Raw genomic sequence first — 23389 nt, 5'->3', positions numbered from 1 at the left:
TAATCTGGTTTTGTAAATGGAAGGCTAGATTTAAATATCCTTGGGAGATGCTTTCACTGAAGGGCCAGGCCAAGTTATAGTCTGGATGTTGTGCCTTGCATTACACAGAAAAACTGGTAACCCAAGATTGACAATGCCCTAAGCCTATACTAGTCAGGGTGGTTAGGGATATACAAAGGAGGTCAAGTTCCACTTTACCCCAGTCTGGCAATCTGTTTGTTTTACTGCCGGCTAGTCTTCCAGCCCTATGCTGCAGCTCCATGTATGCTCCTTCTTTCCCGAGTCTTTCCCTTTGTATGGGATATCACCAGGTCATCAGCATTTTAACCTCTGTTTTGTCTACTGAGTTTGTTCTGCAATCCACAGCATTTGAAAGAGATGCCACCCCAGAAATCCCACTATCAAAATGCTGACTACACCAGTAAGAATCATGATTTGGGAGAAACAGTCAAAATAGAATAGACTACTCCAGTTGGAAGGGACCTACAACGATCACCTAGTCCCACTGCCTGACCAATTCAGGGCTGACCAGAAGTTAAAGCATGTTGTTAAGGGCACTGTCCAAATGCCTCTTAAGCACTGACAGGCTTGGGGCATCGACCACCTCTCTAGGAAGCCTGTTCCGGGGTTTGACCACCCTCTTGGTGAAGAAATGCTTCCTAATGTCCAGTCTAAACCTGCCCTGGCGCAGCTCTGAACCATTCCCATGTGTCCTGTCACTGGATACCGGGGAGGAGAGATCAGCACCTCCCTCTCCACTTCCCCTCCTCAGGAAAAATCTCAATTTAGAGTGCAGGGGACCAGAGATACAAAGTGGCCAGCTGAGTTCACGGCAGATCACTTTGCAGTCAGGAGACCGAATTCCTCAGTGACAGTCTCACTGGAAGTTTTTGCGGCTGAAGTGGTGTTTGCTTTTGCGTTCCGGACAGTCTGCATTATTAATGACTAACCCTGTTTGCAAGTTATTTACATCGAGTAATTGCTCTTCTGTCACTGCCACAGACAGCAACTCCATGGAAGGCCTGGGAGCGTGATTACCTACCAAATGCATTTATAAGGCAGCTCAGCTGGCCCACTGCTAACAAATTCCCCAGCATTAGATACCAGTCCGACACAGAGAACTGCAGAAAAGGTGCTTCATATATGCTAGATCAAGCCAGGTTAGCTCCACAGTGAAAACGCGCATACTGCTGAGGCAGAATTTCACCTTCACATCTACAGTCTCAATTTTTTGTGTGGCTGTCCAGGTAGAATTTAACCTTCACATCTACAGTCTCAATTTTTTTTGTGGCTGCCCAGGTAGAATTTAACTTATTTGTAGTCTATCGTGATGTATAGAGATACCACTTCCATTAGAAAAAAAAAACCTGGGCTGTGCATGAGCTGAAATGCGATGGAAGCACAACAGGAACAGGCAGTCACATAAAGCGCAAGTGTCCCCAAGGATGCCACTGATATGAAGAGTTACAGCCCCTTCAGCCCTTCCCTCCTCTGGCAAATCCACACTGGCAACAGAAGAGTTACCTGTGGTAATATTAAAATAGTTCTACTTACTCCCTTGAGTGAGTAATCAAAAGGATACTGTACTAAGAATGCTTTTAAGGAACCCCTCAAATAAGACAACTAAGACTCAGCTTGAGAACAAGGAAACATTTGAAATCAGATTAATATAAAGGAAAAAAAAATAAAAAATACAGCGACATTGTATTTCTGCATAAAACTTGGTGTCAGAAAGGAATTCTAAAGCACAACTTGTTTGGCATTGAATCCAGAAAAGATAAGGTAGTTCTAGTATGGCATTGTTTGTGGTCAGTTGTCTTTTCTTGCTAAATTTATATTAAAAATCTCTCAAACTAAGACATTACCCTGAAAAAAAAAAAAAAAGGCAAAGTCTGTGTATGTGGCCCAGCAGTCAAGGCTTGACTAAAATGAAGCTGCATGGAAACACCTCCAGTAGTATACAGCTGTACAGAGTTCCTGTCCTCTGTTCCTTTCCTCTGCTGCAAAGGAATGACCTCCTCATTAGGACTCATGCTATAACCTGTATTAAGGCACTTAGACATCTTTGTATTGCTCATTTTTCCAATCTGTAAAATAGAAACGTTATTCTTCTAAAAGTGAGGTATCACTGCTTGACAAAATTAGATCTCAAGAAGAATTGCTAAAGCAGGTGTTAGAGGGGTATATCTGCCTAGTTAGATATATTTTCTATCCCAAATGTACATACAACAAATTCTGTTATGTTGCTTCTCTTATGTGGACATTTTTGCCTTTTAGGGCAAGAGAACTGCATAGACTTGCAGAACTAGTAAGGAGAAGGCAGGACCTGCTAAATTTCAGCATGGGGGCCCTGTATTTGTTTTTTCAGCTTTGTTTTCAGTTTGGTTGGCCATACTAACCTAGAGACTCTATGCTGCAACCCAGTTAGATGCTTAAGCAACATGCTGTTAAATTTGTAAGACTAAACTGAAGAAACATACCTTTAAGAACTTGCTGTCCTTACTTGGCTATATATACACCACCTTAATGTGTTTGAAATTTTCAGATTTCTCTTTAGTCACCTAACTCAGAGACAGATGCTTCCCTTGGGCAAACCCATCTCCTCTTTTCCTTACTTGGACCTTCCTTTTGTTCATAAAGCAATTCTTTAATTCTCACCTTTACAGCTCTTCTCTTTCTGCTGGTGCTGAGTATCCCTTGCTTATACACTCACAACTCTTCTCCATGGTCCTCCCATTTCCCTATACTTTTAATAATGGTATTCACAAAAATATTTATACTGAGGAGAAACATGTACATCACCCTGCTCTCAAACCAATCCCTTTAGTTCACTGAGTCCTTTGATTAAAAGCCATTTTTAAATTATTATTTTCTTGACACATGACAAAACAGTTGCGAGACCCTGACATCCTCTGCTTTTCTGTAAGCATTGGCCATGCTCCTCTGCTTATGCAGAATCTTTCTTCTGTAAGTGAAACTTCCATGAGATTTTTGCACTGGAGCATATATATTTTTGTGTTTGTGTATGTTTTACATCAGCTGGTAATGCAAGGTACTCAACAGGCTTCTAAATACTGTCAACATGTCAGCTCCCAAATCCAAGAGAAATTAATAGAAAGGGACAAAACTCACACTAACAGAAGTGCTAATCATCTTTGAAAAAAGTGAAAAAAGTAGGCACTGATATCCTTAGAGTCTGTCTTGCTGCCTCTATAATTTTAATTCTAACATTGGGATACAACTTGCTTAAAGATATATTTCACTTTTGATTTGTAGTTTAAAGGCAAACTTCAATCCTACAGGTGCTCTTCCATTTGTAACTCTCACTCTGCCTAAGTATGAGACACTAGAGATGAAAAGCTTAGATGTTAAAACAGGTCACTTCTAGCACTTAGTTAGCCATTTTACCTGTGATGTCATGGTTTTTAATTGTTACATAACCATTCTACAGACTAAATTTCTCTGGTGGCTCACTCCATCTGATGTATCATGACTGGTGGTACACAAGTGACTAAAATATGCATTTGTTCTTTGTAATTTGTTTAGCAATATTTGCACAACAGGACTGTGTTTTGATAAATTCAAGTTAATCTAGTAGTCATGGAAAGGAAGCTCAGTGAAGCTAGGTTGGAAGTCAATTCATAAAAGTAACATAAGCTGGTTGAATTCATAACTACATGAGAAAAGCAGGAAAAAGGCCAGAAAATGAATGCAGACAGAAATGATGCTTAGTGTCAGAAACAAAGTTCATTTTCCTCCAGAAAAACACACGCTACATCCAACTCTCAGATGCTTTGGAATCGACTTTCAGTGATTAATTCCTCTCATCCTAAAGCTTGCCTACCTCAAATCTACCTGCACAACAGTCATTTCTGGAGAGTTTTATAAATTGAGCTAATCCTATGAGATAGTTTGATGGCTGGCTGACTGAGTTCCCATGAACTAATCCACATCAGCTGCTCTTGGAAACATTCTTTGGGGTAACATCATACCCATGCTTTTAAAGTTACTCAGGCATATATTCAGTTAACAAGTTTTATATGTATTTTGATGACTTCCACTTCTCAGCTGAATCTTAGAGCATTATAGAATTTGGCAATCCAAGTTGGGATGGTTTGCCCCTTGGCCAATGCAGGGCCATTCCCAAGACTGTTATAATAATCATCTGTTTTCTGTCATTCTGGTACATAATAGCTTAATGCTCACAGAATGTGATCACTTCACAGTTGAGAAGACCATCAGATGTAGGGGTGGGGTTTTTTTTCTTTTCTTTTCAAATTAAACATTTTTTCTGTCAGCATCTAGTCTTTGTTTTTCATTTATAAGAAGTATTAATGCAATTCCTGCCATTTAACTTTTGCTCATTCTGCAAGCACTCATCCCTCATTTGCATCCAAATTTGGTTCCCCTTTTACTGGAAATGATTTATGTCAAGAAGCTGTCTTTAGAGAACATTGTTTATATTGATGGCACAAATCCTATATCATTAAAAGCTTCCACACATTTTGCTTTTGTCCTTCATTTTTGGTCTCTAGCCAGCATTGTGTTTCAGGTTTGGTCCTGAGGTGCTGAAAGAAGGCAATTTAAAAAAAAAAAAAAAGCTTAGTCTTACAAGGATTACAGCTGTTAGTGGCCCATACAGAGTGCTGGACTGAGAACTTTGGGACGCTCTTGAAAACACTGGAACAGAGTTTCTTTGATGCTCATGACAGCTTACCTCTGACCTTTCAATACAGTAACAAAAAACCCCCTCCCTTTCACTTAGTGCCCTGAAACCAATTCTTACATAGCCAAGTGGTTCCACCAGGATACTGGTCTGGAATGTCTTTTGGACATTTAACAAGACTAGACTTGTATATTTTGGAAAGTCTTCTATAGTCCTTTATATTTATGTTATGCTTGAAATACAGCAAAATGCTTTCAAATAAACAGTGACTTTGAAAAGCTGCCACAAATATTTCATCACTGTAGGCAAGTAAGACATCATACTTCATTTACCTTAGGCAGAAATATATATCTCAGAGAAACAAAGCTGTAGCCTCTCAATTAAGTCTTCACAGAGAGGCTGCTTATTGCAGTGATAACCTTCTTTAAAAGATTAATGTCTAAGAGAGGTCATTCTGAAATAGGAAGAAAACCAACCCACAACCTAAAGACAGCATCTCTCATGACTGGAAGAAAAGACTCCTACCTGAAAGCCTTTCTTCCACCTGGTTATATTTTATGGTCCCACTCACACCAGATGGAAGAGTGACAGGAACAAAATGAACTGGTTTTCCAGAAAGCATCTCCCTTCACTGCTCTGATAAACTGGTTGCAGCAGGGACTCTGACAGGCTTTCAGGTGACTCTAATCTGCTCGTCCAATGATCAATGAATGACTACAGTAATCGGATTGTAAGGGCTACAGGTTTCCCAACATAGCTAACACTTACGCTGGGGAGGCTGCACTAAAAAAAAAAAAAAGGTATGAACAGAAAGTGGTGGGGGAGAAAGGGGAACAGATGTGAAGTCAGGAAAGTGCACTGCTGCCAGGGAGGGAGAAATGACGTCAAGAGCCAATGAGTAGGAGCAGCAGTATTTGCTGAACAGTGTTTGCTCACCGAGGGAGGCAGTATCAGGCCTCGATTCAAAAGAGCAGTGTGCAGAAGACAAGCATCAGCAAAATGGGTGGCTGCAGAGCATTAGAGCCCACAAAAGTACCCTGGCTGCAAGCCTGTGCTGCTGCTATCACTACCCATGCTTCGTGCCCTCCCTCTTTAAATCAATCAGTGATGCTGCTGCCTGGTGGGAGGGGGCTGGAGAACTCTCAAGGAGCCTGCAGTGGGTCAGATATTTTGTTTGTAATCTACTGCAGAACTGCAAGAGAGAAGGACATTCTCCTAGGAGTCAGCCCTCATGTAACAAGCACTCCAGCTTGATACCATACCTAGAGAAAGCTGGAAAAAGCAATTAACTGCCTCTCTTACTTGCAGAGTCCGTTTGCAGAAGAACAACAGCTTCCTACACACAGTATTAATTTGGTTTGGCACAACGGTAGATTGAGCCCATCATATGTCCCATCCCTATTCCCACTCTCCCTCCAGCCTGTACTCTTGTGTAGTACACCCAGGTATTGGTGTGAATGTCAGGTGGTTAAATATCCCTTTGAAACATCTTTTCTACAGGTGGATCTGACCTATAATTCCTTGTCAGTGATTAGTTAACTGACAGAGACAAGCACACATCAGAAGGCTTATCCCAGGTATGAGGCAGACCTGAAGAACAGTTACTATGCCTGGGAGCCAGCCTTACCTTCTGGCTGTACCAGTTGTTCCCACTAGTTGTCTTGCCTACACACTCTGATAGTCACAGCTACAGCAAAGCACTAACACTGACTCACTATAGGTGCATCCACAGTTGATTAACTTCTCCTCACCTCAGTTTCCGATTCATAAAAGACTGATTAAAATGTTCAGCCACCCTGATAAAAAGCTATTTAATATTAGTATTCAACTTCAGTATCTACAATCACCATCAGTATATAATCACGGTATATTTCAGGTGACCTGAATGTACCCTGCATATCCCTGTTAAGGAGCTGTTTTTTTTTTTTTAAATGGGATGCCTGGTGTATTTAAGAAATGGCTTGTATACTTATTTTCATATCACAAAACAACAAGAAAATTGCAATATTAAATGGGAACATCAACCCAATTGCCTAGTTTGCACATACAATAAGAGAAACAACTCAGTCATGCACACATTGTTTAAAAACTTCTAAAAAATATTTGTGCATCAGCCCGAAAGCCTTCCAAATTCTGATTTTCCTGTGTGTAGAAAATGATGTGGAAGTTTAAAGGAAAAAAATTCTAACATTTGCAGAGCAGCAAATGGTACCATTCCAGGAACGTCTATCATTGAATGTTTGAGTAACCTGGAGCATGTTTCTCACCTCTCAGGTTTTCTTGCATTAGACTAATTAATCTAGCATTTTATCCAGTGCACCCCACTAACTGGAGATTTCAGTTAGAAAAAGTTCTCATGGTGAAGACATTTGTTAGGCTGTTTTTTCAAAGAAGTGCTGCTCATTCTCTGTAGTTCATCTCTACCTGTATTTCAGCTGTAAGAAATCACTGTCACAGGGAAGATGGCTGTCAGGATTCAATTTAGTCTACTTAGTCTTTTACAAGGCCAAAATTAGCTTCACCTTGATTAACTTAGTTTCTCCACAGACTACCTAATGGATCTATCCCAATTACTCGGCCTTCAGATCACTTACTTAAGTGATCTGAAGATATTTTATTGTCTTAAATAAGCAGAAGACTGATTAGTTTGAATTTTTTAAGAGCATTGCATTTCTTATGCCCCATTCATACAAAGTGTGGGACTTTTTTGACACAGTGCCAAAAGCCTCCTACAAGCAGCTAAGTACCTTCAGCATTTTTCATACAAAACCAAGGAAGGACTGAGGTTGCTCAGTGCTAGGCAGAATCTATCCTGCTTAATAATAAGGAAGCAAAAGACAACCATAAATGAATCTGAGACTGATGACTTAGAAGGAATGCTATGCCACAATAAGCCTAGCTAGTTATCCACGGCCCAATGCGAAGCATACTAAAAGTACTGGAAAAAATCCCCGCCTTGCATTTAACAGGACTTGGAGCAGTAGGCCCTTATGGGGCAAAAGGCCTTTAAAGTGTTGTTTCCTACAATAATCCCACAAAAGGAAATTTCCTTTGACAAAAACAAAGCAACAGATCTTCTAAAGGACAAAGAATACAAAAGATGATCAGAAAACATAATATGTGTCCAGATAACACCTGTAATCTACTAGCAGGTTTAAGTATCATCTTGTGCTATAATTCAAACATGAGGCTTATGTTGTGGTTGTTTTTTTTTTTCCTTTGAACAGTTTGTCACTGACTATCCTTGCTGCCGGTATGGGACTTTTCTGAGTTATCTGTGAGCGTAATTTAATTTAGAAGGTAGAGCTTTTTGCCTTTGAAAAATAAAATTGAGTTTTTCTATTAAGACAGGCAGTTCACTCCAGGTAGTTTCCCCAATGATCACAGCAGATATGCCGCTCCTTGAGACCCTTGCTGCGTTAGAATAGCAAAGCCAAAAATGGCAGTATGAAGTGAAACGTAGACCCAGGCAGACTCAGAGATGTGTCCAAGGACCACAGTAGCAAGTTAAGGAAAAGCTGAATTCTGACACTGGTCTGATACCGATGATATGCCAAGAACATCCATTCCTTCTTAGATTAAATACATACAAAAGCAAAATATTTCTCTAGCGATGAATGAACAAACTGAGCACTGCATGAAACCTGAAAACCTTAAATCATCTTGGGGACAAAAAGGAACTGGAGACAGATGGGTTACAATTCAGAAACACTTTTTACAGACTTTATTCCAAAAATCAGTGTCTGGTCAGGAGAGGATTTTTGAAGTTTTCTCTCTTTCTGCACATACACTGGTTTCCTGCTGGAATTTGTCTGCAAAAGCTGCACATTTAGAGAAGCCTTAGCAGCAGCATTCAGAGTCTCAGAGAACTCTAATGCCAATAAGCATTTGCTAGAGGGTCTGATGGAAAAAATATATGAACAGATAAGAGATTTGGAAATCACGATTTTAAATTTGGTACTATTTTTGGCAGGCAAATCCACATTGATCTGAGTCTTGGGGAAAGTTACTGTAATCCTCATGGCAACAGGGACATAATGAGTTCTAGGGAGGAAGAGGAGGGGACAGCTAAAGCTGTAAAAATGTTGAACATGTGGCTTTACAGCCTGTCATGCATGTTCTTAATTCTGCTGTTGTTCTTCCCCCCACGCTCCATGACTCCCAGAAAATAGAATGGGATGCAAAACAGAGGAACTAACTCCCCATAATAGTGGCAATGCAGCTTTCTAGCCCCAGACCAGCTAAAGTACAGGAGCAATCCAACTCAGTGCAACAGCAACTACGTAGCCTGAAATAGCTCAGCAGAGTACAGAAGCCTAGGGGAAGGCTAGGTCACTATTGCTCCCACATTAGCATTGTATGTCAACCCTAAAATAACTCAGAAATGGTTAGTAAGAGAGGGGCTGTCTTTTTTGTTTCTGTGTCCCAGCGAAGAATCAGCAGGTCCCATGTCAAAGACAGCTCCCTTGGGGTGGAGTGCTCTTGATTGGCCCTTAGCTAATGCAGATGAAATACTTCAGAGAAATTATAAATGACAGCTTTGAGAACAGATTAGTTTCAGGCTTATTTTAAATCAACGTTTTCCTCCTTTGTGTCTTTTTTCAGGGGGGGAGGGGGAGGACAGGAAGGGGATGACTGCATTTCCAATTTGGTAATCAAGAAATTAACACATAGGTTTACCAGAATTACTTTGCTTTCATTTTAAGCTTGTCTAGGGTTTTAAGTGGATTCATACAGACAGAATAGGGGCAGGCATATCACTGAAGTGCTGTAGAAAACACCATAGAACATTGGCAAACGAAGACAGATCTTGGGATCCCAGGGATCAGGGTACATTTCCCACCAATTTGTCCTGCGTGTACAAATTTGGGGCAGGTATTATGTGGTCATAGACAAACTGAATAGTTCCCTTGGCAGCTGTCACTCAGCAGTCTGTTGGACAGGCAGTGCCAAACTATTATAACTTTGGGAAAAAATCATTTGCAGATGACAAATACCAAATACAGGCTTGACTGTAGAAGGAGGGGGAGTCTGAAGGAGGGGGCTGATCATGTCCCGGCCATAAAATTAAACACCTGTATAAACTGATGCCAGGTGAGATTATAAGAATAAAGACCATAATACTGATTGATACTACCTCACTGTTCAATTTATCCATAGGATTCTGTCATCTCTTGTCTTCATTGCGATCTCTGGTCTTTTAGACTGTGTTCAGATCCTAATGCAGAATTATGGCTTTCATGGACAAATCAGCTGTGTCAAATCAGCATTGAGGGTACCAAATTACTGATATTTGCAAAGAGGGTGCTCTCAGATTTCAGAGACAACGGGTCACCTCAATTGCTTACTACAATGTTCTTCTAGTACTTTCACTACCAAAATTCTGCTTATTTAGAGATATACTCCTCCCAATTAGCTGATAAATACCTCTTCAGAATTACCTCTGATAAATCATGGTAGCAGAACAATAATATTGGCATTTGCTATCATAATTGCAGTCCCTGGCACTGATCTCTGTGCTCTGCCTTTCAAGAGAAAGGGGTAGTATCTGCCTCCTCACCATAACACTCTCTGCCTGATGGGTGATACTGGTGATACTGCACTTATTTTTCTTTCAGCAGCAACAGTCCTTTCCGACAGTGGTACACCTCTTCCAAAACTTAGCCTCACTGCTCTGTACCACACTAAGCCCTTCTTGGTAAGGTCAGAGCATTAATACCTTTTTCTGAAACATGCATATTACTTTACATCTCACAGTCCTTAAGCACTTAAGTTGCACACACTTCCAAGGGGGAGAAAAGGTACCCAGCTGACAACAGCTTAGAAAAAACATGGACTCCACTTACAACCACCCCTGTTAAGGATCCAAGATTTTTTTAAAAAAAGATTATAGCTGATATCATTGCAGTAATTACAGCAGGCTGAGACATTCACCTTTGACTGTGACCTGAGCACTGCAAGATGCCTGTCCTGTGGTGTTTTCAGCCAGACAGGTATAAATGCCATCATCTTCTGGTAGGGCATCTTGGACAGTCAATGTTGCAATTCCGTCTTCAAAAGTGGAATGGGCATACTGAATTGGCTGGTCTGCAGACAGAAAGGAAGAGAATTGTCTTAATACATCAGCCACAAGTTTCAAAAGCACTTCTTGTTTTCAGTGAAATCTGGATGCCTAACACCAGCGAGGATATTAAAGTGCAGAGCCAAATCCCACTCTCTGGTGCACAGCCACTGCTCTCTAGTGACTACAAACAGCAGCATCCAAGCACAAAGCAGAATATGGTTGTCAGATGAATCTTGCCATTAGGTTCACTGGGTGCTACCTTGAATAGCAGCAAGAGGAGAAAGGTTTATCTTTGTATTTTGAATAGATTCTCTTTCAGGTGGATAGGAAAAGAAATGTCTTGCGTGTTTGCTTCAGACATTGTGTCCATCTTGTACTTTGCCTGAAATTAGATATTAGCGTGATTGTCTAGATGTGCAAAAGCTGTTGGGCATGGAGAAGCACTTGAAGTCCTCCATGAAGTACTTCGTAGTGGAAGACATTCCAAGAGAGACAGCAAAATCTACGATGGAGCCAAGAGGCTGATTTACACAAGCAGCCAATCTACACTACGGTATATACAGTCTGGTAACAGATAGGTACAGTCTGATCTGTAGTGATGTGACTATTAAAGTAGTTCATTTTAAGAAAATGGTTCCTTGAATTGGTTTGGAATGTGGTTAAATTTTAATGTAGACTGGTTAAAGTTGCCTTGCTATTGTTTCAGGAACAATCTCAGCCTTACTTTCTGAAATGCTTCTGCAATCTGTTTTCCCAATATTAAATAGTTTCCACTACTGACTCATCATTGGTTGCTTTCCCAGTGTATGCAATGTTTAAGAGGGCCTGATATCTGTGCATAAACATCATGCTGGAAAAAGAAATTAGGGTCATCTAAGAGAAGAGGGTGAAACTGCAGAGAAATTGTGCAGGACCGAATCAGACATCTGTCACTTGGGAAATCATGGTCAAAAGGAAAGATCAAAATTGATTTCATTGCCAAAATCATTTTAAAAGATTAGGACAAAAGCTCTGGGGCTTCTAACAACCAGCTCTGCACTATGAGCAAGATAAGTGGTGGGACAGATTTTTCTCTCATCTCTGATTTTCAACACTAGCAAACTCAGAAGGCAGTCATTATCTATGCACTATCTATCTGCATACAAAGGTTCATTCTGAAATACAAACATGTGCCAAGATCAGCATGATCCAATACGTACATATATTATAAAATGTGGTAGATGATCTTGTTCCTTTACTTGTCTTATAACTCACCTCTTTGTTAAGTTAGCAAATTTTCTACCGCATGAAAAACTGGGGTGAACATTTAATCAACGGCCCAGAAGACTCCAATTCTAGAATAAACTCTCTCCACCTTCTTCACAGGTCACGTTCTTATTACCAGTTCCTTTGAGCTCCCTTTCACTCAGTTACACACAGACTGTTGTAACTATTAGGTCCAATCACGTATTTTTTGCATGTGGGAAAAACATTATGTTCAAATATGTAAATGCAGAGCTAAAGCTCAAGCAGACAAAGCCTTCTGTAAGAGGACATGGGGCACTGGACTGCCTTCCTGGTCTGACTGTAGAGTATCTAACCAGACAGGGATCCCGTCTGGGATTCTGACATTGAAACTATTAATGGTGCCTAATGATGCTCTGATGATAACCCTATCAGAAATACACTCAGGTTAAAAGCTGCATCATCAAAACCAGAACATTGCCTTTTTATTTCTGTTGTAAATAAGCAAATGAATAGGGTAAGTGCTCTATGTGGAAAAAGAAATGTGGTCTCCTTCACCGTGTCCTCAAATTTTGTGAGGGCATCCTCTTTTTCACTCCAGCTCCCAACAAAACTGTGACTATTTTTAGGACTATTCACAGAATAGTGAATTCACTTCAGAATCGCCTTTTCATCAGACCCCAGAAATCAAACGTAAGTATATCAGCCCTGAGGAATAACCTGCAGCAAGATTCCAAATTATGTCCACTGTACTTATATTTTGATCTAATAAAAACAACTCTCCCAGTAGTGAAATGTTCCCTTCTCCAGAGGCAGAACAGTCAAATCTCCATGACAGCTTGGCAGAAGGAACAATAACAAAAAATACCTTTCTGCTGGCATGTTGTGCCAGAAGAAAGGAAATTTTCCCCTGGCCCATTTATTAAAAGCTTTCTGGACAGATCAGAAAGCTATCCTAAAACCAAACAACACTCAGAGAACTGTTATGCTAAAGTCATGGTCATACTGTTTTTAAATTCAGCAGAAAGAGGTTCAATTCAACTTAGGGAAAAAAAAAAACCAAGACATGGAAAGCAATATGAAAAGGAAGATATTTAAAATACAGTCATATAGGCCTTATTCCTGCAATTTAAAAAGAAGTTACCAATAAAGTATTTAAAGAAGCTAAAGTAAATTGGAGTTACATACTGAAGTATTGTCACGTGTAAAAAGTTATTTATAAGGCTTTGGTGAGGCCACAACTAAAACACAAGAAGTTTACTTTCAGGGAATTTGCCAGTAAATCAGTGAAAATGCAGAAAGAAACTTAAAATAAAAGGCAGAGTGAGAACAACAGGACAAAAGAACCATCCTGAAAAAGTTGGAAAAAAGCTTTAAATAATTAAAATAGGGAAAAAATGTAAGAACGAAACTGAAGATGGTAGAGTTGCAGAGAAGAGTAAGAGCTCGAATAAAATCCATAGTCCAGTCAGGTAGCTCTTATTTGTGCAGTCTCTATGAATGTGGAAAAGCTACTCATCCTCACAGATGCTAAGAAGTAATTCTAGACAATGCACAGCATACATCATCTATTTTTTGTCTTGGTTAACCTGAAAGAGAGGTCAATCTATATAATGGCTTGGAAAATGTTTTAAATTCGTATGTAGTCACAGCTGGTAAAATGCTCAGTATCTAAAGTTGTACTTGTATGTAACATTGTGTGAGAAGTTATTGCAAGTCTTTTGGTTCTCAGGTGGTGTGGATTCCTCGGAGATTGTGGGAAGGCAGACTGGACAGCATACAGGCTGTTCAGTATCAAGGGCTGGCCAGCCTAAGAGTGAGACCGTTCTGCTTTTTTCCTATTTTTTATTTGTTTCTCAAAGCAGCCTTCTGTTCATGTTTCTTATGATTTGATAACTTGGTCTTTACATTCATTATTTTACCGAGATATACATACTTTTCTCATTATTCCTTTCAAAAATTAATCCTAGTTTGTTATCATTGTCATGCTTGGAAGAGAATTTGCATTTGATATTTTCTTGTGAACTTTACACATCCTGTCCCATATGATTTTTATTTCTATGGAGTTCTGTAAAAGTGCTATATTTTGAACAGTAGTGTGATTGCTCTCAGCTGATTGCTTTTTTCTCTGCCACAGCCTACTGGCTGTGAATGTAAAAAGCTTTATATTCCAAGCATGGACAGCAGATTGTAACACACCTTTTTTTAAAACAAAATTTGTCTACCTGCCTCAAATTCTATATTGTGAATATACTGTTTTCTTCATATGGCCAGTTCATGAAAGACTCCATCATGTCATTTTGCCAAAAGCATTGTTATGTCTGCTTGGAGTAATATTTCAGGACCAGAAACACAACTTTCTCCTTTATTTGATAATGGTTATAAATATGAGAAGTTTGTAGTATCTAGCTAGCTGGTAGACAGGAAGGAAATGTTTGCATTCAAATTGATATCACAAGAGCCAATTTGATTCTTAGGTAAAATAATGACCGTAGGAGTGTACATGGAATTATGAGCATTAAACTACTGTTTATAATCTGTTCAAGTCTGTATCAAAATGGTATATAAACAGTTATGTATCATAATCAGATGCAAGACAGAAAAGCATTAAACTATAGTGGTATGTTTTAGGAGTCTGGAATGAAAGTGGTGTGCTTTTGTCTTTAGAATAATATATGATGTCCCTAATTTTTATTATTATGATAGTTTCTTCTGCTTCTGTTACTCAGACTCATCACTGCCTTTTGATTTAAGAGCAGAGTTAATGCACTGGCTTTCACTTACAGAACCCTAATGGCTTGAAATCCAACTACCTGAAAAAAACCCACCTGCTTTTCCCTCCTTGTGATATTGATCCAATTGCAGTTAGAAGCTTGGATGCAATATGGTTATACCTAAACAGGAGCAGACTCATCCGAGATTAGTGAGAAGAAAGGTCAATGCAGAACAAACATCCTGAAAATAGGCAGGGGGGCATAGCGCATACTGGAGGCCTACAGAAATATGGTGCTTATTGATCTCTAGGCTGTATTTTTGAGGAGACAATGGTTTTCTGGTTAGCAAAGCAGAACATGGTTACATCAAAGGAGACGCTGTATCTGTGCCTGATGAACTGTAACACAGAAAATCATTTGAGACAGGAAGATGCTCAGTATGTGGAAGACATCTAGGTATAACTATATCATTCAATGACTAAGGGAACCCTTTATGAGCAGAGGGTACCCTTGGCCTTTTTCAGTTATTCCATTTACTCTGAATAGCTAAAGAAAAACAGAGATCATATGCAAATAATTACTTTTAAAACAATCCTGGAGGAAACATCTTTATGGCGAAGCAGGCTATTCTTTGTCTTTAAATCACACACACACACATACGCACAAAGATAGATAGCCTGTGAGAGTCTTGTTCGCTTGTGTTATCAGGGCAGGGTAGGAGATTATACAGTCTGATAAAAGCAAGAAATATTGTACTTATCCTTTTTTTTAGTCAGCTTTGGGCAAGCGTTAGAATCTCAAGGGATATATTTCTAGTAGAGAAGCAATCAGAAAAGCTGTGATTTTAAGATCTTGGGGACATAGCTGCTAATACCGATTATGACCTGCCCAGCTGATGGAAGAGTGGAATCGGGTATGGGTTTCCTTCCTACCGTAAAGAGTGATATACTGCACCCATTTTGCTTAGAACTTCTTACCCCTGCAGGATCATGATGCCAACCCGTTACTCTCAGAACAGAGGCTAGTGCCAAAGGAGCGGGGGTAGCACAGGATTCAGCATACAGTAGCAACACAGGCTTTGTTGCAGCGTGGTGAAAAGCTGTGTTTAACAAAACCCAGGAAACCCATCCGCGTACCATCTTGTCACCAGAGTCCCCTGCTGGGCATACTGGAAAACTGCAGTAAGACAGAAAACTGCTCAAGAAAACCACCCTTCGTGCATATTATGTGCATATAAACTGATTTTCTTCAGAGTCTAGTGGATTATGGTACGGTGATTTAGAGTGCTTTGTGCAGAATTCACAGCCTTGCTATGTACTGATCAGAGTGGCATTTGAGACTGTAAGTGCGTGCATGCATGTGTTGCAGACCAGGGGATTTCTTACCATTGAGAAGCCATGTGATCTGAGGCACAGGTACGCCTCCTACACAGCACTGCAGCACAAAGTCTTGCCCTTCACTCACAGTGCATCCTTTCAAGACACTGGAAAAGCACGGAGCAACCTCTTGAACTTTAGGCCCTTTAAAACCAAGATGAAAACAGTTCCTTTAACCCAAATTGAAAAAATTACCTTTACCACTTAGTGACTTTTTCTAGGTATGCTTAGGTGACATGGCTGGGCTAACAGATTCATCCCATGCAAACAAGGAAAAAAAAAACCAAACCCAAAACCATGGTGAATTGTTTTATTGGGAAATAGAAATCATTTTGAGCAATGGACTGATATAAAGAAGGGGTCCTTCTGTAATCTACAATGCAGGCGTTGCCAGCCCTCAAGCTATATCTTAGGTGGTGGTCTTCTATGCCAGAATCCACCATTTGCAGCCAATCACTAGAAGTGTATGCGACATATTACCAGAGAGCTCAGCGCAAAGAACAGGAAGGATAATTCTTCTCTCTTCTTGTCTGTCTTCTCCCAGTCCCTCTCCCAAATTTCCCCTGACTGGCAGTTTACAGACTTAAGATGCAGATGACTTAAAGATGCAGTTTACAGGTCTCTCATGAGACAGAAAGAGAGTATCTTGGGCATCCTGGTTTAGCCTTGGGCATAGCAAATAGAGAAATGTTGCATAAACATGATCATAGCTCCAGGACAAAACCTAAAACCAGGTGAAAAGGTTAGAATTGAGGACAGGATTTGCTAAGAGGCCAACAAATCTTTCAACCAGACCAGTAAGACAGTGCCTTCAAGCTCAAAATAATTTGTCACTGGGAAGCGTACTTGAATTTAGCAGAATTCAATTCTCACTCCTTCACTTTTCTTCTTATTTGCTTTACTGCACAGGATTGGTTTGTACTCGCAAAACATTTCAGATATGCAGTGTCCAATAGAAACGCTAAGCAACTCCAACAGAACTGAATGCAGAACAACAACAATAAAATCTTTGGCAACCTGTATTAAATACAAGCATTAATAGAAAACCTCAGTGGAGAACAGGCCTCCCTGTGTAAAAAACATTCAATGAGATGGTTTTAGCTATACAAACAATGAAAACAAAAGGTCAGAAGGGAAACTGATGCTGATTGCCAGCTATCCCACACCACATTATTCACAGAGCTAAGAATCAGAATTAAGCTGGATTGAGAAGTCGTAATAGGAATTTTGTAGTCATCACCCTCTGACAGCTTAGAAAAGCCCAGCCACAGTTTTCAAAGTGCAGATGGGCTCACAAGAACTTACTTACTTCTGACAGTTAACAACCAGCTGGTGGAAGTCTGGCCTTTGGGGTTGAAAGCTGCACAGCTATAAGATCCGCTGTCCCCCAAGCAGGCTTTCTTTAACCATAGGCAATGAATTCCATCTTCTTCATATATTTGGACATCTTCTCCAGCTTCAATAGGTTCACCCTCTTTGAACCACTCCACATCAGGTTTTGGTTTCCCTGAAACTAGAAAATCAGGTATTTGACTTTTTATGAATAGATATTCCCCTTAGTGTAATTCCATTATTTGCTTTAGTGTAAAGTAGGTATAATTTACACTTGCATTATTATATAGACCCTAATGAGTGAGTAATACACAAAACTATCTTCAAAAAGATGGTTTGATATTTCTTATCTTCCAAAACCTCTTGGCCAGTCCATCTTTTAAAATAACAAATATTTGGTAACTTGAAAAACCCCAAGCACTTCTATCTGAAAATTATTCATCTAAAAGTCACAGACAAAACAAATGCGATGAGATACCAGAGGAGAAAGAAACAAATTTCTCGCCATTCCTTCCTACCCTGCTAAATTAGTTTCTCTGAGCACCCAGCAGTACTTAGCAATCCATGGTACCTACCACTGAGGTTGTTTATTCTGGGACTGTTCAGCCTGGAGAAGAGAAGGCTCAAGGGGGATCTCATCAATGTATATAAATATATGAAGGGAGGGTGTAAAGAAGACAGAGCCAGGCTCTTTTCAGTGGTGTCCAGTGATAGGACCAGAGGCAATGAGCACAAACTGAAACACAGGAGGTTCGATCTGAACATAAACACTTTTTTACTGTGAGGGTTACTACGCACTGGCACAGGTTGCCCAGAGAAGTTGCGGAGTCTCCCTCCCTGGGGATATTCAAAAGCCACCTCGACATAGTCCTGGACAACCTGCTTTAGGTGACGCTGCATGAGCAGGAGTGTTGAACCAGATAAACTCCAGAGGTCCCTTCCAACCTCAAACATTCTGTGATTCTGGGTATTTTTTTCCCAGACTAGGGTCCAGGTGTAGGCAAAGTGGGCAGCTTCCTAGGACAGTAAACTTTCAGGGAGCAGAAGCAAAACAGCTGTGGCTTCACTGCCTGCTTTGCCTGTGTCAGAGCTCTAGAAAACCAGATTTGGCTCCTAGTAGTGCTGAGGGAGGTCTGGGCTTCTTGGGGCAGTTGCTATGATAAGCAAAGAGGAGAGGTTAGGAAAGAATGCCAGAAAAGGTCACCCACCCCATCCTTCACCTATTTTCAGCAACCAAGGCCCTCTGCAGCTTCCCCCTTGCTGACGTTCCTTCCCAGCTCTACCCATTTAATTATAGCAAGAGTGCTCAGCCCGGGAAGAAGGTACAGAGGGTAAAAGATGGCAGGAATATCTGCAACAAAGACACATGATATACTGCAGGAAACCCTTCTGAATGGAGAACATAGAAGGATAGGGGAGTGACTTATCAAGAAGAGGAACCCTTAGCTAGAAACAGAACCCTACCTGACAAAAGTGAGTAGAAATAGGACAACAAGAAATTCCTTCTTTTTTTTTTGGGGGGGGGGGGGAGAAGCAGTCCCTAAATATAGCTCCAAATCCATAAAAAATTTGGAAGGGGGAATACCATTACACCCACAAATGGGGCAAAAAATGGAATGTCGATTGCATACATCAGAAAGCAGGAAATGTTCTTTTTCTGTGAATTCTCTCCACTAGAAACTAGAAGTTATTATTCTGAAAAGATTCTCTTTCCTCCTCAGCAGAGAAAAAGCACATTGGAATCTACAGATGCTTTGTAGTAACCATACAGACCCAGAAGCATGCTTAGCTGACAGCCTGGCAGGTAGAAGCCTCCTTAAGGGTGTAATAGTATTTCCATTGTCCATTGCAACCAGCAAGCAGAGGAGGCTGTGAAAGCAACCCTGGTCACCCTTTGCGGAGAGGATTCTCAGGAAAGAGAGTTTCTCAGATTCCTTATTAAAGCGTATTAGGGACATTCCACTGTAACTTCCCCACAGACACCTTGCCTTTGCATATAAGAGTTTGTGCTTTGGGTCCAAAGCCAAATGAAAAGGCATTCACTGGCTTTAATAAGAACTGAATTATCTCCTTGGTTTCTCTACAATAGGGACTACATTTCCCTACCAAACAGGATCATGAATTAGTTGAACCTTGCAAAGTTTTTGAGATGCTTTGATGGAAAGCAATCCATGTTCTTAGTACTAACACACCTGAAAAATAAACAATTCAAAAGGTGCCAGGATCTTTGGAATATTTTCTCCCCTCCTTACTCTCTGGGCTTGTGATATAAATGGTATTCTTTACTCATGGGTGTCCTGGTTTTGGCTGGGATAGAGTTAATTTTCTTCCTAGTAGCTGGTATAGGATGAGAATAATGTTGATAACACACTGATGTTTTAGTTGTTGCTGGGCAGTGCTTACACTGGTCAAGGACTTTTCAGCTTCCCGTGCTCTGCCAGGGGCACAAGAAGCTGGGAGAGGACACAGCCATACTGGCCAAAGGGCTGTTCCATACCATATGCCGTCATGCTCAGTATATAAGCTGGGGGGAGTTGGCTGGGGAGCAGCGATCGCCGCTCGGGGACGGCCTGGGCATCAGTCAGTGGGTGGTGAGCAATTGCATTGTGCATCACTTGTTTTGTATACTCTTTTATCATTATTATTATTTTCTCTTCCTCTGCTGTCCTATTAAACTGTCTTTATCTCAGCCCATGGGTTTTACTTTTTTTTCCCCTCCGATTCTCTCCCCCATCCCATCAGGGGGCTAGGGGGTGGAGGGTGAGCGAGCGGCTGTGTGGCGCTTAGTTGCCAACTGGAGTTAAACCACAACAATGGGGCAAGAACTATCGAGAAATAAATTAAATTACCATGGTTTTGTTGTGTTTTTTTTTCCCTCCAGAGACACAAAAAACCAATTTCTCTCTCACTTGTGGGAACACTTTAAAGTGCAACTGTTATTTTAAAAAAATATCAGAAAAACACTTCAAAATTATTTTCTACTAAAATTGTAATAAAAAAAGAAGTGTTCCAAATCTACTCCCTGGATTCAGCAAAATGCAGCTCTCATTACTCTTCTGAGAGGTTAAAACCTGGTCAAATTCTGCAGAGCAAACTCTAAACCTTCCTCTTAATTCTGACTTTGTCATTTCAGCTGTTAGGAAACACTCAGATCAGCACTGGGTTGACCAAATATGAGGGGTAAAAGTAGATGCTGCAAGGGAAATGCAGTGCGTGTTTGTAGTTTCTTAATCTGATCTTTTTTTTGGCTCAAGGGCAATATAACTAATTACAGTTCTGGAAGGTGTACCATCCATTCTCTCTTGCACCCTCATATAAGAGGCCCTACAACTACCTCCTAGAAAGAGCGGCATTGATTACATCTAAGGAAACCCCAGATGAGAGAAGGGATGGACACTACAGTATGGAATAACTTGAAAATTTCATTGAGAAGAGTATTGTGGAAACAGCATGAGATTCTGCATCTATTTCCAAAATGCTTTAGGAGGAGGACAACTTGCAATGAAGATGGAATTGCTTCCTTGCTTCCACACACAGAAGGGGAACCTGTCTAACGCCAGGGCTCTGATAACTTTCATCCCTTTACCTTTGCTCTTGAATTTAATCTCCTGGCCTTCTGATGCTTCCAGGCTCTGTGGACGGCTCTCAAACTGAGGGGGAATTCCCAGAGGCTCCCTCTTCTCCTCCATTACAGCCTTCCGGGCTCCACATCTGTTTTCTGCTTCTCTACTCCTTGGACTGACTTGCCCTGTCAGAGATGGAGTTTGTTGAGCTGACATCAGGGGCTGCACAGCCCTTTTCCTGTCTTCACCCTGTCTGGCGAAAGTGGCCTGGGGTTCTGCCTTTGGTTCTGGCTGCAGTTTGACAGCTTGTAGTGTGATGGTGCTTGAAGTTTTCTGCAAGACCTGAGATCCCTTTTTTCCTTCTTTAGGTTCTTGAAGAGACACTGCATTGGCTTCTTCATGCTGTCCCTGCTTACTGTCTTTGGCTTCTCTGGCGATGTAAAAGGTGTCTTTCTTTGCTGACACCCTGTCTTTGGTTTCAACCATGAGTTCAGTGCTGCTGGATTTCAGGTCTTTAGCAATCCCATTGCTGGTTGCCTGTTTGAATTCTGAATTTTCAACGGCTTTAACAGCAAGTGTTGTTGGTTTTGATGGTATGCTGAAGAAAAACGATAAGTTTACAGATATATGACACTGTATAAAGACTAATTATTATTATCAGCAATGATATAAATGTACAAGCCCTTAGCAAGAAGGTGAACTAATTAGCCTTTAGTTTCCTTCACACAGATTAAGAACATGGATGAAAGAGGTGTAGTGAAAAGCTTCATAAAATGTGATCAGTACTCAAACACTGTCTCAGCTGAGGAGTTTCTGGATACAAATCCACTGCTCAGGTTCTAACATGTTTTGTGAGTCAGACACTAACCTTGCATACACTGCTTTAGATAGAGAGCAATTACGTGAGACCCTGGAATGACCATGATGCAACACTACTTCATGCTTTAATAAATCAAGGCCACGTATAATTATAGCTCAAAATGCCATGTAAAATATTTCCCTAAAGGGAAATGAAAATGTAAATTGTGCAGTGAATTTATTATTTCTAATTATGGTGTCTTGTGATTTAGATGACTTCAAAAGAGGACTGATCAGGAAACGACTAAAGTCTAGGGGAGGGAGAGGGGGTGTTGTCAAAAAAAAATCAATTGACTGGATGTAACAATATAAGCTATGTTTTATTAGGAAGTTTCTCAGAATTATGATGGATCTGCTGCTCAGTACTTTGGGGGCACAAGAGTAGCTGACTAACTGGGGACTTGAATCTAAGCTTCCTTCACTGAAGTTGACTGCCCTGACCACTAAGCTATTACCTGTAAAGCACTGTGTCCGTGTCCCACACTTCCAAAGTATTATTCCAAGGCAGAATTGGAACATATTTGAAATACGGGAAGTAATTTCTAGCCCAGCTCTGTTTTGCTATACTTAGTGCCATTGACTTCATTGACTTATGCTCTCAGGGAGACTCAGGATATTTATTGTGGTACTTTCTTCAGCTAGAGTTAAATGTACTAGAGAAATAATGCTTATGAGATTTGCAGTTACAACTGTAAGATTTTTACATTTTCCCAAATATCTCTTTTTTTTGTGAATAAATGATGGAAGAGGCTCTAGAGATAAACTACTCTGGAGAACCTAGTACATGGGAAGTTCCAGTTGTAGAGCTGCACAGTTTCATTTACACTGAACTCATTTTAAAGTATGTTCCTAAAAATCACACAGACCTGAAAAACAGGGTAGCACAGCATTTTCAGATCCACTTTGCAGTGGACATGGAGTTAGGACAATGTAAACATGCCATTTTGAAATCCCATCCAGGGCATGTGAGGGCAGATAAACACCCTGAAGACTGTAAAGCAACTGGCCTTCACGGAAGTGTCTTACACAGTCAGCTTAGAGCATTTCATTCCTGCATTTCCTATTCATGAAGAAAAGCCATTCTACATTTTTTTTTTTTTAAATTATAGTCATTTAACTTCAAAAGTCTTGATAAAGCCCTAAAATATGAACTTATTTGTTTCTTGTTACTTTACCCATACTTTTGTATGTATTTTCGGACAACAGCAAAGACCATGGCCATACCACATTTTGCTTATGACAGCAAAGAAGAACCAGCACAGTACTGACAAGATGCATGCAGGTTTTTGACTCCAAAAAGGAAGTTTGACCAATTGGTACAGAGTATAATTTCTCCTCACATAGTTTTTGTTCAGATGATATAACTCTTTGGCTACATGGGAACAGTGAGCAGAAAGCCATCTAAATTTTGCTTTCCTAAACCAGACCAGAACTCTGTACTTCATAGTGTTGCCACCAGTTCCACCAACTATTTCATAGGAGTCTACCAGGACAGCTGAATTTGGCAGTAAGAGAGAATCTCATTCCAAGTAAACATTTTCTAACTTCCAAATACACACTGACCCAAAAGGATTTATCACTTTGTGAGGAAG

At 40.4% G+C, this 23389-nt stretch overlaps 1 protein-coding gene across 5 annotated transcripts in view; it reads right to left on the bottom strand.

The window, feature by feature from the left end:
• The window catches only part of MYLK (myosin light chain kinase), a 225871-nt gene that overhangs the window by 95042 nt on the left and 107440 nt on the right, over positions 1–23389 (bottom strand). For 3 of the 5 annotated variants that reach the window (XM_072873959.1, XM_072873957.1, XM_072873955.1), the window contains 4 exons: positions 20963–21537; positions 17354–17557; positions 16054–16188; positions 10601–10753 (listed from right to left, as the gene is read on the bottom strand). In XM_072873959.1, the coding sequence (XP_072730060.1) occupies positions 10601–10753; positions 16054–16188; positions 17354–17557; positions 20963–21537 (1067 nt within the window). Of the gene's footprint in view, positions 1–5191; positions 5304–10600; positions 10754–16053; positions 16189–17353; positions 17558–20962; positions 21538–23389 lie in introns of those variants that run through there. The other 2 variants (XM_072873956.1, XM_072873960.1) reach the window with 2 other exon arrangements.

This window comes from Ciconia boyciana, chromosome 10, assembly GCF_034638445.1.
Source record: "Ciconia boyciana chromosome 10, ASM3463844v1, whole genome shotgun sequence".
Classification (NCBI taxonomy): Eukaryota; Metazoa; Chordata; class Aves; order Ciconiiformes; family Ciconiidae; genus Ciconia; species Ciconia boyciana.
Note: the sequence above shows the minus strand (reverse complement) of the source record. Positions and strands in the feature narration are given on the sequence as shown.